Source organism: Dama dama, chromosome 28 (assembly GCF_033118175.1).
Source record: "Dama dama isolate Ldn47 chromosome 28, ASM3311817v1, whole genome shotgun sequence".
NCBI lineage: Eukaryota > Metazoa > Chordata > Mammalia > Artiodactyla > Cervidae > Dama > Dama dama.
The window spans coordinates 39587755-39604415 of record NC_083708.1 but is presented as its reverse complement, the minus strand read 5'-3'; the positions used below and the strand labels follow the sequence as shown (position 1 = coordinate 39604415).

At 39.9% G+C, this 16661-nt stretch overlaps 1 protein-coding gene across 1 annotated transcript in view; it reads right to left on the bottom strand.

Annotated features, from left to right (window-relative positions):
* AK9 (adenylate kinase 9) overlaps positions 1-16661 on the bottom strand; it is a 101642-nt gene that overhangs the window by 4842 nt on the left and 80139 nt on the right. Inside the window, exons 31-35 of the mRNA XM_061131806.1 lie at positions 13360-13573; positions 10069-10270; positions 6811-6957; positions 6484-6704; positions 799-995 (exon numbers count right to left, since the gene is read on the bottom strand). Coding sequence (XP_060987789.1) covers positions 799-995; positions 6484-6704; positions 6811-6957; positions 10069-10270; positions 13360-13573 — 981 coding nt within the window. The remainder of the gene's footprint in view (positions 1-798; positions 996-6483; positions 6705-6810; positions 6958-10068; positions 10271-13359; positions 13574-16661) is intronic.

The following is a 16661-nucleotide window of genomic DNA, read 5'->3' as shown; positions in this document are numbered from 1 at the left end:
AGACACTGGAGTGCATAGTCACCTGCCCTGCTGTCTACCTGTCCTGCAGTGTAACTAACTAGGGGATGCACTTTGGCAGGTGAGTTAGCTTCTCCAGCTTCAGTTATCACACTGTCGAATGGAGGGGGCAGACCAGGTACATGGTCTCTAATGTCATTTCCAGTTTTAAAAGTCTGTGATTATCACTTAAATAAGCAGGAAGAAAGTAATGTCTTCTTTATAAAGTGATAAAAAAATTCAGATTCTTCAGAGGAAAATAAAATGTTCAGAGACAACTGATTAGTTTTCAAATACAATCTTTTTATGTCACCATGTTATGGTCAGTGGAATACCGCAACAAATCTGTATTCTGTCCCATTAAATAGAAATATAAGGTGCCCAGGAGATTAAAGTGATAGAAGAAAGTTTAAAGCACAGGGTAGTCATTTCTACTGACTCTGACTTCCCTTCTGCACCCTTTGAATGGAATGTCCTGGATGCCCACTCGGAGGCTGAGCTCAGATGCTCAGCATCCCCTCCATGGTTGGGCTCGCCCTTGGGTCTCCCTACCTCTTACGCTGACCCAGGTGGAGGGGCCATCACTGCAGGGTCAGTGCCTGAAGCAGAAGTCTTGGGATGCAGTTTTAGGACTGGCCTCTGAGTTGCCTTATTGAACCCAAGGATCACAGTTTCCAAAAATGGGGTCCCTAGTTCCCAGCTCCTGGTATTCTCAGCAGTGCCCACCCCTTCCTGTCTGATGAATTCTAAGACAGGTATTTTCTTTCCCTGGTAAATATTTGGAGTTAAGAACAAACTTACATTCAGTTTCTCTAGAGAACTCATTTTATAATAGTGCCCTCTGAACTCTGCTGCAAATTCCAAGGAATCATTTAAAGAGCAATCAACTAATTCATATGATTCTGCCAGGCTGACGGGGCAGAACTGTCCAAATTCGCCCAGGCGAGAAATCAGTTCTTCGGGTGAGATACATAACTTGTCAATGCAGGCGGCTTTTCCTATTATTAACAAATTAACTGTTGTTATAAATATATATTTTCACAGAAAACACAATCATTTTCAAAATGAAAATAAATTCAATTATGCTAGCACTATACCAATGAGTATACGTTGTAAAATTCCAAACAGAGTAAAAAGTAAAAGTTTCTTTTCACACCTCCATCCTCTCAATCCAACATCCCTCCTGAGAGGTAATCACTGTTGAGTCTGTATCTTTTCCAGATTTTTTTATACATTTGCATACATACATGTATATATTTTTTGCAGATAGGATGCTTATGCCACTATACTGTAAATATTATTCTGCAACTTGCTTTTATCAGTTAGTTATAGCCTTTGACATCTTTTCATTTCAGCTTATATGATTTTTACCTAATTCCTTTTAGTTTATGCATAGTATTCCATTGTATAAATGTACATATAGATTATTCAATCAATTATCTGTTGATAAATGTTTTGCTTGTTTTTAATTCTTAGCTATTATAAACTATTTATGTTATATACCATATACACATACACACACATATATATATACATGTCCACTTACACACATACACATGAATTTGCTACATATTTAAAATTTTTCTGTGAGATGGATTTCAGGAAGTACATATAGTTTGTTGACATAATGTTACTGACATAAACCTCTCCCTGTTCCCTGATGGCATCCAAGAAAGAGAAAGAAACATTTAATCCAAAAGTGACTAGGTTTACCCTAAAGAGTCTATTAAAAAAAAAAAGGCCCAAGTTCATTCAATGGATAAGTTTGAGTTGTCTTACCAGGACTCCACTAGAATGGAGACTCCAAAGCAATATTAGATTTTACAGAAAATAAAATTACTTCTTTATACATCTTAGTTATAATGAGTAAATTTTGATCCTGATATATTTTCTTAATGGTTCTTTTCACCAGTGAAAATTTTCTTTTTTAAAAAAATTATGCCAAGGAACATCTAACACTAACTCAAATTATGAAGCATAAATCATAGTTTAGTTTGATTATGTGACAGTGTAAGCATAAAATTGATCCTTAACGATTGCAGTGATGTGTCTATATCCAAAGAATGAAAAGGCCTGGTGGCAATGCTGGACATGAAGAGAAAGGCATGGAAGAAGGTCTCTCCTAGAACCTTCAGAGTGAGTACAGCCCTGCCAATGCCTTGATTTTGGGCCTCTAGCCTTCAGAACTGTGAGATAATACATTTCTGTTGTCTAAGTTATCCGGTGTGTGGTAATTTGCCATGGCAGCCTTGGGTAACTAGAACAGTTACAACAGACTGTGATTTCTGTTCTTCTGGCATTCTTTCTGGCCTTGTCTTGTTCACGTGGCAAAGCCAGCGGCCATGTTGGAAAGCTCCATGTGGCAAGGAACTGAAGGCGGCCCCTGGCCAACAGCTGGCGAGAAACTGAGGCGCTCAGTCCAACAGCCCTCAAGGAACAAAATCTTGTCAGCAGTACATGAATGAGTATGACAGCATATTCCTCCCCAGTAGGGCCCTCAGATGAGACCTTAATCCTGGCCAACATCTTGATTGTAGCCTTGTGAGAGACACTGAAGCAGAAGACTCAGTTAAACTGTGCCTGGACTCTTGACCCACAGAAATTGTGAGGGAAGTGTGTAGGTGTTGTTTTAAACTGTTAAATTTTGGAATAATTTGTTATGAAGCAATAAACAAAAGAATCCACGATTCCATCCATTGTATATGATACAGATGAAAAGGCTAAGATGGTTCTTTCCTACAAAGAATATCATACTACTATAATGCTACAATGGTGTGATATTATTATTCTAAAGTACTATTTCAAATCCTGAAAGATGACACTGTAAGAGTGCTGCAATCAATATGCCAGCAAATTTGAAAAACTCAGCAGTGGCCACAGGACTGGAAAAGGTCAGTTTTCATTCCAATCCCAAAGAAAGGCAATGCCAAAGAATGCTCAAACTACCACACAATTGCACTCATCTCACACGCTAGTAAAGTAATGCTCAAAATTCTCCAAGCCAGGCTTCAGCAGTACTGTGAACCGTGAACTTCCAGATGTTCAAGCTGGAATTAGAAAAGGCAGAGGAACCAGAGATCAAATTGCCAACATCAGCTGGATCATCAAAAAAGCAAGAGAGTTCCAGAAAAACATCTATTTCTGCTTTATTGACTATGCGAAAGCCTTTGACTGTGTAGATCACAATAAACTGTGGAAAATTCTGAAAGAGATGGGAATACCAGCCCACCTGACCTGCCTCTTGAGAAACCTGTATGCAGGTCAGGAAGCAACAGTTAGAACTGGACATGGAACAACAGACTGGTTCCAAATAGGAAAAGGAGTACATCAAGGTTGTATATTGTCACCCTGCTTATTTAACTTACACGCAGAGTACATCACGAGAAACTGGAGGAAGCACAAGCTGGAATCAAGATTGCCAGGAGAAATATCAATAACCTCAGATATGCAGATGACACCACCCTTATGGCAGAAAGTGAAGATGAACTAAAGAGCCTCTTGATGAAAGTGAAAGAGGAGAGTGAAAAAGTTGGCTTAGAGCTCAACATTCAGAAAACTAAGATCATGGCATCTGGTCCCATCACTTCATGGCAAATGGATAAGGAAAGAGCGGCTGACTTTATTTTTCTGGGCTCCAAAATCACTGCAGATGGTGATTGCAGCCATGAAATTAAAAGATGCTTACTCCTTGGAAGGAAAGTTATGACCAACCTAGACAGCATATTAAAAAGCAGAGACATTACTTTGCCAACAAAGGTCTGTCTAGTCAAGGCTATGGTTTTTCCAGTGGTCATGTATAGATGTGAGAGTTGGACTATAAAGAAAGCTGAGCGCCGAAGAATTGATGCTTTTGAACTGTAGTGTTGGAGAAGACTCTTGAGAGTCCCTTGGACTGCAAGGAGATCCAACCAGTCCATCCTAAAGGAGATCAGTCCTGAGTGTTCATTGGAAGGACCGATGCTGAACCTGAAGCTCCGATACTTTGGCCACCTGATGTGAAGAGCTGACTCATTGGAAAAGACCCTGATGCTAGGAAAGATTGAGGGCAGGAGGAGAAGGGGACGACGGAGGATGAGATGGTTGGATGGCATCACCAACTCAATGGACATGGGTATGGGTGGACTCCGGGAGTTGGTGATGGACAGGGAGGCCTGGCGTGCTGTGGTTCATGGGGTCGCAAAGAGTCAGACACGACTGAGCGACTGAACTGAACTGGACTGAAAGTACTATAATGCACAGTATTATGGTATAATAATAGTGTTGGTAAAGTATACACTATTGTATAGTGTTATAATATCATACTATATCGCACTACAGTTTTACAATTGTGTGTTGCTCTTTAGCTCAGATGTGCTGACCCCATCTCATAGGTTTTGTGACAAGGTCATTTAGAATCAAATCATTTCAAGTCTTAAAAGACACTCAGATATCTTTTTCTGATTCTTGGGGTATTCTTGATGACATCTGACAATGTCTATCTATCCTTTTCTGGAAAGGGACAGAATGAGGAGGAATCTCTTTGGTTTTCTGGCCCTGACCTCACTCTATCTCATTAGTGAGAATAAATTAGTCACTAAATCAACACTAAATTCAAACAGTCAGATACAGCTTACCAGGTGAGGCAGAAAAGTAAGAGGGCGGTTTTAATCAAACTCTTCCAGGCAGAGGCACGTGTATCTGGAATAACATGGTGGATACCGTGGTGCCCCATCCAGATCCCTCGTCAGGGCTGATGCATCCATCCCCCAGCTGCTGGAAATATCTGTGTTGATGGCTTGTAGCTGCACTGGGAATTGCCCCTGTTACAGTATATACTCCCTCCCAGAGTGACGTTTAGACAAGTCAATGGGAGGATAAAAGCCTGGCCTCTCCCCTCAGTTTGGGAAATTCTCAAGGTCCATCCTAGCTCCAGTGCTTCCCTGTAGGGCCTACCAAGGCCTCTGTTTCCACCATACTGCAGGCTAGTGCCTCCTTCTGCCAGGTCTATTAGCCTTGGTGTATCTCCTGATTAGAGCTGACAGATAAAGCACAGAATGCCTCCTTGAGTTTGAATTTCTGATAAACAATGAACAGTTTCTAGTATAAAAGTGTCTCATACCACATTTGGGATATACTTGGACTAAAAAATTGTTTATCAGAAGTTTACATTTAACTGGGTATCCTATATTTTTATTTGCTTAATCTGCCAACTCCACTCCTGAGTGTGCATGCATGCTCAGTCATATCTGACTCTTTGCGAGCCTATGGACTGTAGCCCAGCAGGCTCCTCTGCCCATGGGCATTATCTAGACAAGAATACTGGAGTGGGTCACCATTTCCTCCTCCAGGGCATCTTCCTAGCCCAGGGATTGAACCCACGTCTCCTGTGACTCTTGCACTGGAAGGCAGATTCTTTAACACTGCGCCAGCTGGGAAGCCCACTTCTGAGAGTACTTCCTGATAAAGATTCTGCACACAACTTTTCAACCTCAGTCTCTTCTCAGGCAACCAAGTCTGAGGCAAGAAGGGTGAAGCAGGGTAACAGCAAGATGAATGAGGGACAAGTTTTTCTTTCCAAGTCAGCTGTGGAATGTTTTGCTAGTGTGATGCTATCCAGAACTTATTGGGAATGGGTTTCTAAACTCATTTCTCTTTTCACTTGCACTCTTATCTTCATGCCTTATAACCTGCAGGCAAACAGGAACCAGAGATACTGGGGATGCCCAAATAATGAAGCAAATCAAGATTCAACGCTGCCATTATTATCAGAATTCTCACTGCGTTTTTCCCGCCTCATACCTCCGTATACGTTCTCCCTATTTTCCAAAGTCAAAGTCATCAGATGTCTGTGAAAGCCCTCCAGACAAAGTCTTTGGTGTCATCGTTCTTTTTAGAGACATGAGTTGTAGATAACTTTCTTTTTTTTTTTTTTTTGATAACTTTCCTTCTGTTTTGTGTATTTTTGGAGAGAAATCAAGAAACTTCTAGGAGTATACAATCATTTTCTTTCATGGATTCCAAATATAGATTTTAAAAAATTCTATGTTCAAGTAAAATTTTTTAAGAGAATCAACATTTATATAATAATACAATTTTATTATGTAAATAGTTCAAAGTAACTAATTCTAGATTCCTAAACAAAACTTTGCCAAGTGTAACACCACAGACCCCTCCCCTCATATAACTACCATTCTTGAAACTAGTTTCTTATGTGGCATTCCAAACACTATAAACTCTTCTAGTGAGAGACCATGTATTATTTTATGTAATAGGTTCATGTGGACATTCAGTATATGACAGCTTGAGTAGAGGTAGTCATTTATTAGAACAAATGTACATGCCCACAATAACTTGGAAATAATACATATTTAAAATGCTGGTTAAGGCTCATTAAATACTGATTAAGGGAACAAATGTTCAAATTGAATGAATTATGGCAACATGAGTCAGGCATGCATAGACTTCAAATTCACATTTTTTTGTTTTCAGAGTTATAGGTCTTCTTACCTGCTTTTATTCTTTCCATATATATCTGCATGTATTTATTCACCATTTTAACCTTCTTAATGACTTCATTCCATATCCACCATTTGCTGTGAAAGCCATCAATCACATACCAGTTCTGATGTTGTACTTCATAATATTGCCTAATCTCACCAATATTTTTGTGGTACCTTGAGTTCTTGACAGCTATAATCTGTGAGCTGTTGTGCAATGGATAAGGCAAACTAAGAGAGGAACAGAGAAGGAATGGAAAAAGCTGTTAAAAACCTGTTTCTTCTTCTGGATGATTAATGTTCACTCTTTTATCACTGTTTTCATCACATACATTACCTTGACTCCGTTTTTTTCTCCAGGAGCAATCTTCTGAAAATCTCTTTGGAAGGCACATCCAACTCAAAGATAATCATGGGGATGATGGACCTAGCTTCTAAGAGACTCACTTGATGCTTAGTTACAGGGTATCCATCAATGACAACACTAGTCAGGAGAAACATGAAAATAAAAATTCCAGATTTCTTTACTCTCAGACCTTCCTTTCTGTCTTCCAGAAAAAGTCCGTCTTTAGGGTTAGCCCCATACCGTTCCTTACATAACTTGATTTACCTTGTCACCTTGCCCTCTTTTATATATACACATATATATTTTTAGGGGGCTGTACCTTGCAGCTTGCAGGATCTCACTTCCCCAGCCAGGGACTGAACCTGGGCCCTGGCAGTGAAAGCTTGGAATCCTAACCACTAGGTCACCAGAGAACTCCCTTTATCTCTATATTTTTAACCCCAGTCAGCCCCAGAGCCAGAAGAGGGCGGCATACATACAGACACAACTCTGACTCATACATATACTTAGCATCATAGAGCTAGATTTTGATGGACTTTGAGAGATATTACACATAATACCTTGAACCTTGTGTTATTTAATTGGTGCTATTATTCTAAGCATGAAACAGTGGGAAGAGGGGCTTCGCTGGTAGCTCAGCTGGTAAAGCATGCACCTGCAATGCAAGAGGCCCCGGTTTGATTCCTGGGTTGGGAAGATCCCCGGGAGAAGGGATAGGCTACCCACTCCAGTATTCTTGGGCTTCCCTGGTGGCTCAGCTGGTAAAGAATCCGTCTGCAATGCAGGAGACCTAGGTTCGATCCCAGAGTTGGGAAGATCCCCTGAAGGAGGGCATGGCAACCAACTCCAGTATTCTTGCCTGGAGAATCCCCATGGACAGTGGAGCCTGGTGGGCTACAGTCCATGGGGTCGCAAAGAGTCAGACAGGACTGAGTGACTAAGCACAGCACAGCGCACATTAGTCTTCGCATGAGACAGTGGAAAGAGTATAGGTTTCAGAGGCACACAGACTTAAATGTGAAACCGGGTCTGACCTCTCTGAGCCTTGGTTTTCAGTAAAGTAGGAAATACTAAATATAATAGTAAAATAATGATATCTAACCTTTGTGTGTGTATGCATGTGCTTGGTCATGTCCAACTCTTTGCGACCCCATTGACTGTAGCCCGCCAGGTTACACTGTCCGTGGGATTTTCCAGGCAAGAATACAGGAGTGAGTTCCCATTTATTTCTCCAGGGGATCGTCCCGACCCCAGGATCAAGATTGAACCTGTGTCTCTTGTGTCTCCTGCATTGACAGGCAAATTCTTTACTAGTTAAGCCAACAGGGAAGCCCCATTTAACCCTTAGATTTACCTTAAAGATTGTAGATCAAGTGTGTAAAGCAATTAGCAGACTAATTCACATTCCTTATAATAGAATGCCTGGCATGGGAAGAATTACCCAACTCTTATCTTAATATTGTAGTTTTATAGCAAATTGTGTAAAATTTTTTGTATAGAAAGGTCAGTGTAAGACAAGATGTCTTGTAAATCAAGATTTTAACTACATTAAAATGTTTTAAAATTAAAAAAGCCCGGCATAATTAATAGTATTTTAGCAAGAGTTTAAGCAAATATGGGAAACATTGTGTTCTAAACTTGCTTTTGTAGTAAAATTCTATAAGGAAGCTGGGTGTGGAAGGGGAGATGAAGAGCTGGTAAGAGAGCCCTTTGGTCTCTGGAGAGAACCATTTCATCTGGACCCGGCAGGCCTCTAGGCAGAAATGATAGAGAATTTGTTAGTCCAACAGTCTAAGGTAATGAGTGTCATCAGCAAACTGACAGGATGAATAAAGGCTATCTGCAAATTTCTAAGTCAGGAAACTGACTCTGAGGTGGCCCAGTTGGGCATGCTGGCTGCCGGTCACCAGGAAGGGCTGGTTCATTTTACCTTGGTGTTCTCCAGACTTAGGCACTAACTAGTTCTACATTCCATGGCAGAGAGGACTATAAATTAACATAGCCCCAAAGCCAACTAGAGAATGTATGCAGCTGTCATTGTTGGTTTTTAATGGCTCAACTTCTTTGTCCTGTGAAGGATCACTTGAGAGGCCCTTGGGATTAGGGAACTTCAGGGTGATGGGGCAGTCACTGTCCTGGTATTAAAGTGAAATAAAACTTTTGTGAGTCCACAGTAGCCCTCAGTAAGATCTCTCATATGCAAAGTTGAATGTCAGGAAGGAGGTAACTCAATTTGCTAGAAAGTCCCAGGACTTTCTCTGAAGGGGGGATGGAGGGGTTTGGTGGGATGGGGGTGTGGGTTGGGGTGGATACTTGACATTCCAGAATCTGCTCCCCACCATAACAGAAATTAGGAGAACTGTTACGGACTTGATTAAGGACCAGTGGTAGGGAAAGGCAAGGAGGTTCCTGACATAAAACAACTTTGCGTGACTCAGCAAGATTTTAAAGTCAATGACTTTAATGGGTTCAAGAGCAGGGCCTTAGGTTTTATGGGCTTTTGTGGTTTCCCTGAGGGCTTCCCTGGTGGTTCAGGATCTGCCTGCAATGCAGGAGACCCGGGTTAAATCCCTGGGTCTGGAAGATTCCCTGGAGAAGGGAATGGCAACCCACTCTAGTATTCTTGCCTGGGAAATCCCATGGACAGAAGAGCCTGGCGGGTTACAGCCCATGGGGTCACAAAAAGTCAGACACGACTGAGAGACTAACACACTTACTTTCTACTGGATGTGACCAGTGGCTATGCTGGGGCAGTCATGGTTGAGTGGAGGAGTGTAAACTGAAGACCAGTCCAAGCACACGGCTCTCCTGTCCAAACGCAGCATTAAGGGAGGGACGCTGCTACCTGTGCAGAGACTGGACTGGTGAAAGACTGTCTCCATTGGACCAGTACCATCTGGGGGCAGGGGAAGGCCACATCTTCATCACTCCATCGGGCAGTGAGTTCTACTGGGCTGTAGAAGTCACATGGGTCTCTTATAGACTGTGTGAACCTTGAGACTGGGACAACTCAGGGGTTGCTGCAGGGAGTGAAGTTGGCCTGTGAGTGTTTAAGCCAAATTATAGCCTGACCGAAAATTAAATTATTAATATGCAACCATATCAGTGCACAGACTTTGAGAAGCAGATCACACAGACTTCACAACAGCTTTAAACTCTATTTAAGGTATTTTAATTAATTCCAATGAGTAATTTCTTAAAGATTTAACTCCCTCCCGCTCTCTCCCCACCCCTAGGGCCCCCACTTACCCTGCGGTATTACATACACTTCCCATCAGAGATAATTCTAAGGCCTGAATAGCCAGTTCATCAGGTGCTGTCATTCCTTTATGAAGATGCCAATTTAGCATAAGTGCCAGCTCTGTGTCTGGTTGGTTGTTTAATACATAACGCAAAGCATCTCCTATCGACAAACGCTTTAAGCCATATTGACTTGAAATACTTTTGGCAACTGAAAAACATTAACATTTTAAACTTATTCTGTTTCACAAACCCATCTGTTAACCTTAGTTTCATATTCTAGTTAATTGACAACAGCAAGTTAATCTTCACATTCTTCAAAGAAATTTCAAAAATTAAAATAGCTACATTTTATTGAATTAATGGGCTTCTCTGGTGGTGGCTCAGATGGTAAAGAATCTGCCTGCAATGTTGGAGACCTGAGTTCAATCCCTGGGTCGTGAAGATCCCCTGGAGAAGGGAATGGCTACCCACTCCAGTATTCTTGATTAGAGAATTCCATGAACAGAGGAGCCTGGTGGGCTACAGTCCACGGAGTTGCAAAGAGTCAGACATGGCTGAGCAACTAACACTTTCACTTCACTTCATTGAATTAATACTATTCAAAGGTCAGTCATTATTAGCACTTCAGGCATGTGGCTGACAGATCTGGTTAATGAGCCAACTATGTTAGGTTTTTCCATAACCAAACCATTTAAGTGTTTTTTCCTTCTGTTTAGTTCAGTTCAGTCACTCAGTCGTGTCCAACTCTTTGCGACCCCATGAAACGCAGCACGCCAGGCCTCCCTGTCCATCACCAGCTCCTGGAGTCTACCCAAACCCATGTCCATCAAGTCAGTGATGCCATCCAGCCATCTCATCCTCTGTTGTCCCCTTCTCCTCCTGCCCCCAATCCTTCCCAGCATTAGGGTCTTTTCCAATGAGTCAACTCTTTGCATGAGGTGGCCAAAGTACTGGAGTTTCAGCTTCAGCATCAGTCCTTCCAATGTACACCCAGGACTGATCTCCTTCAGGATGGACTGGTTGGATCTCCTTGCAGTCCAAGGGACTCTCAAGAGTCTTTTCCAGCACCACAGTTCAAAAGCATCAATTCTTCGGTGCTCAGTTTTCTTCACAGTCCAACTCTCACATCCATACATGACTACTGGAAAAACCACAGTCTTGACTAGATGGACCTTTGTTGGCAAAGTAACGTCTCTGCTTTTAAATATGCTATCCAGGTTGGTCATAACTTTCCTTCCAAGGAGTAAGCATTTTTTAATTTCATGGCTGCAGTCACCATCTGCAGTGATTTTGGAGCCCCCCAAAAATAAAGTCTGACACTGTTTTCACTGTTTCCCCATCTATTTCCCATGAAGTGATGTAGAATGTAGCAAAAATTTTGAGAGCTTCATAAGGCATCCTATGTGTACTATTAATATTTGGTCGTTTTCTGTCCAAAATAACAATTCAATGTTCTTGTGTCATTGGGTTAACCCATTTTCCTATCTATACATTTATGACTTCAGGCTGCAATCAGGATAACTTACCCTATACAATTAAGTGCACTTAAGCCTCTAAGACATAATTTTTAAAATTTATTTTCTAAAGATTATAGTAGTGTATCTGACACTTCATTAATAATTTACAGTTTATAAGGCAGTATTTCTTCTGTGACTTTATTTGATATTTTCAACTATTCCATCAAGTGTGGAGAGCGGGTATTGAAATTCCAGTTTTACAGGTGAAAGAACTACAGCCCATTGACGTGGAATGGTTTGTCCAAGGGCACACAGATGTTGCCACGGGCTGAAAGGGGACTCGGCCACAGCCTCTGCTTCTGCTACATGAGGCCATAGATTCGGCTTCTGTGTGTGGGGACGCTCAGCTGCTTCAGTCGTGTCTAACTCTGCAATCCTATGGACTGTAGCCCTCCAGGCTCCTCTGTCCGTGGGGATTCTCCAGGCAAGAATACTGGAGTGGGTTGCCATGCCCTCCTCCAGGGGATCTTCCCAACCCCGAGATGGAACCCGTCTCTTATGTTTCCTGCATTGGCAGGCAGATTCTTTACTACTAGCACCGCCTGGGAAGCCCAGTGGTTTTCAGTTACTATTAAATGCAGGTGTGCTCTGATGCAGTCTACAAACTCTGCCTCATCATGGTCTGGAGACAGGGTGTATAGAGGACATTGAGACTCACCTGGTCCCATGGGAATACAGGTTAACTGGCCACAGTTAGGGCCACTGGGAGACATGCCCCTGTGAAGGCTGCAGAAGCCTTCATCTCAACTTTGCCACAAACGCTAGGGTCAGATCCATTATATTTCAGCTATAAAAACAAACTTTTACAATTTGGGATTCTGTTAAAAAATTAGCCTCTATTTTGACAAAGACCAAGAAATCTGATTATACTGTATACATGTTACTTTTTGCTGTGTTGGAGGATCTTATTTTGAATGTCAATGTACATTAAAATACACTTTTCATCTGAAGAGCTAAAACATGAAACTCTCTTTCATTATTTCTGGTGACAAATCAATATTTGACCTCATCCCTCCCTTTCATTTTCTATGCCATCAGTCATTAATCCTATTGTTTTCTTTTTAAATATTTCTGGTATCTATCCTTTCCCATTTTATTCTCATTGTGACCAACCACTATTCATGTGATTATCATGTCATTTTGAAATACCACACTCACCTATTGTTGGACTACTTGCTTTAAAAGATATATAGAAAATTCAAACATTATAGTTTACTAAATGCCTTTATCAACAATGATTAAGATAATGAATTTTCACTCTTTAAATTATTAATACAGTAGATTTTATTTAGAAATTTTAAATATAATTTTTATGCAAATAAAATCTTAATATATTGTTATTTGACTATATTTATACATAATATTAGTTTGTAATTTCTTTTCTTATATTATCTTTGTTTAGTTTTTATATCAGGGACATGCTGACTTAAAAATGAATTTGTATTTATACCTTTTTAATTCTTAATTTTAAAAAACTGAAAATAAATTGGACAGCTTACTTTCTTTTCCCTTGTTCCGGAAAAACTTATAAAATCACACAAAGTATCTCTTGAATATTTAATTTTTGAAAGGTTGACATAATTTCCCTCCAAAATCATTTGATCCTGGCCTGTTTTGGAGTAGGGCTATATTTTTGAATGCCTTCTCTTCAGTGGTTATTGGTCTGTTTAGTTGTTCTGCCTCTTACTGAGTCAGTTTTGATAGTTTCCTTAAAAAAGTAGTCCTCGTTTTCAGGAGATTCTTGTATGCTTAAGGATAGCAAAGGCAGACACACTCTTACCTGTAGTTTTTCCAGATTTTGGAGGCCCCAGAATTGCAATCCTAATGGGGATAGTAGGCTTAGGTTTGGGTTGGCAGATATATTTGATTGGGTTCTTCATAAATTTTTCTTTAGTTTCCTTACTAGATAAAAAATAAATATACTGACGATGGATTACAGGATGAAGTGGATTCTCTGAATTTTCAACTGGTTTGATGGTCTCGCCTTCATTTAGCTGCAATATATACACAATTGAATTAACAAATTAGCCTTATTTTAAACAGCATTTCCCCCAAATATATTTCTAAAAACAAATTTGTAAAATCTTTCTTATAGAACAAGAAAACTAATTATAACTGAATATTGATATTAAAAAACAGTAAAAAGAGCAAGTTATTTTATACTCACATACAATAAATGTTTTTCTTTAATGGGTTTCAGTTTCTGACAATTATAGTTCTATTTCCTTTTTAATGTGTTTAGTGTATACTGAATGTTTCTGCCAAGGAGTATAAAGGTGTTCGGATATATTCACGGGCCAATTTATCTTCATAAACAGGTCCATTCCTAAGGTGGTGTAATGTATGGAAATGTACCCTCCTAAAATCATGGTTTGGAGCCCTAACCCTCAAAGTGACTATATTTGGAGACAGGACCTTGAAGGAGATGACAAAGGTTAAATGAGGTTATAAGAATGGGGCTGTAATCTGAGAGAACTGGTGTCCTTAGAAGAGAGACACCAGGAGTGCCTGAGCACAAAGGAAAAGCATTGAGGACACAGTGAGAAATGGCCATCTGCAAACCAGGAAGTGAGGCCTCAGCAGAAAAACCATCCCTGCTGGCACCATGACCTTGGACTGCAGCCTCCAGGACAGTAAGAAAACACATTTCTGTCATTTAAGTCACAAAGTCTGTGGTATTCCAACATGGTAGCAAATGCGGACTAACACAGCATTCCAATATGCTGTCCAAATATGTCATTCCACTAAGACAGCATGGATAGACTAAAGTATGTGGTATTCCAATATGGCAGGTGGAGTCCTGGGATATCTTTGGGAGTATACTGGTCAGATGAATCTCACTGACTTCTCTTTTACATTTTTATACAGACAAAATCCCACTCAGATAAATATGAATAGCAGCCACAAAAGGGAAAAATTCACCAAAACAGCAGCCTAACGTGTTGGTATGGAATGGAGAGGAAAGACTGGTCCCACATCTTTGCACTGGTAATGATGATAAATGGGTAATTAATGGATATCTTTTTTTACATCATCAGATGGCCCAGCATCAGTCATCCTTGGACTTGACAGAGCAGGTGGGCAATGGTATGGTAATATTGCTTCTCCCCTAGAGTTAGAGTATTCCATGGACAGAGGAATTAGAGAATTCCATGGATAGAGGAGCCTGTGGGCTACAGTCCATGGGGTTGCAAAGAGTCGGACATGACTGAGCGACTAACACACACACCAAGAGTTACACCAGGTCAGTTGTCACAGGTAAATGGAGTTATCAGCATCATCATTTTTGGGCTGGAGTGATGTTCACGGCTGAGTGTAAATGCTAGGGATAAGAAGAAGCTTAGGGATAGGGTGGGCATGTCTGCTCTATTTCTTATATTTGGTAGTAAAAGAAAAGCTGAAAGTTTAATGATTCCATTTCAAATTCCCAAATTAACTATGAATTCTTGCAATGGTTTCTGCTATTTCCCAAAATATCTACCATGTATCTTTCTCCTCTATAGGTCAGAATACCCAAGGTATCATCAAATCTGAAACATCAAATTGTCGGGCACCTGGAAAGATTCCCAACAGCCCTAAAAAATGATTATTTATATGCTTAAAGCCTTCCTATGACCATGCACTCATTTACTCACAAGGCATTTTTGTGCAGTCCTAATTATGTTCAGACATGGACCCTTGAATAGGGTTCGGACTTTGCCTGCTTCTTCCCCTCTCTCTTGCCCATCTCAAAGAGATGGTTAGCATGTGACTATTTTTTAAAAGCTTTCTAAGTGATCCTAATACATGCTTAACATTATCTGATTATTTATGGAGGGACTTGTCATAGTGTTTCTATATTTTAGCATGATATTTAAAAGGATTTCTCTTGACACTCTTATGGTTAAGTAAAGAAGATATTAATATCACAATTAAGTAGAACTGAAAATGACTGTATCAGTATCAACCAAGAAGTTTCAAGTAATATGCATATGGCTCTATTTTGGATCCCTTCCTCCAAAATGTTTTTTATCAGTGACCAATAAGAGTAATACATATTAATAACAACATTGTTATTATAATGTTGTATGTATACTGTTATAATGTTATAATTCATACTACTGTTGTATATTTTGCTATTATATATGTTATATATATAAAACATATATAATATATATTTATATTACACATATATTATATATATTGTTATTATAATGTTGTGTTTATACTGTTATAATATATTTATACTATTATAATGTATGTATTTATACATTATAATATGTAATTTTATATACATATTTTACATACATATTATGAAGTGAAAGTGAAAGTCACTCAGTCATGTCCAACTCTTTGCAACCTCATGGACTATTCTCTAGGCCAGAATACTAGAGTGGTTAACCTTTCCTTTCTCCAGGGGATCTTTCCAACCCATGGATCAAACCTAGGTCTCCTGCATTGCAGGCAGATTCTTTACCAGCTGAGTCACAAGGGAAGCCCTAGAATACTGGAGTGGATAGCCTATCCCTTCTCCAGGGGATCTTCCCAACTCAGGAATAGAACTGGGGCCTCCTGCATTGCATGTGGGTTCTTTACCAACTGAGCTACTTTTACATATTTTATATATGTACTATTTATACACATAAATATGTATATTATATAATTTTATATACATATTATATACATATCTCCTGCAATACAGGAGACCTGGGTTCGATTCTTGGGTCAGAAAAATCCCTTGAAGAAGGAAATGGCAATCCACTCCAGTATTCTAGCCTGGAGAATCCCATGGACAAAGAAACCTAGCAGGCTATAGCCCACGGGTTCCCAAGAGTCAGACACAACTCAGCGAATCAACCACCAATATGTAATGAACATATATTAATAACAGCATTGCAGGCGGATTCTTTACCAGCTGAACCACAAGGGAAGCCCATTAATAATAACAGCTTATATTAATTGAGCACTCACAATAAACCATGCACGGTTGCGAGCACTTTCCAATAATTAACTGATTTAATAATAATTGTAATAATATTGTGAGGTAGGAACTATTCTTATTTCCATTGTGCAAATGGGAATGGCTCAGAGAGGTTCAGTAAT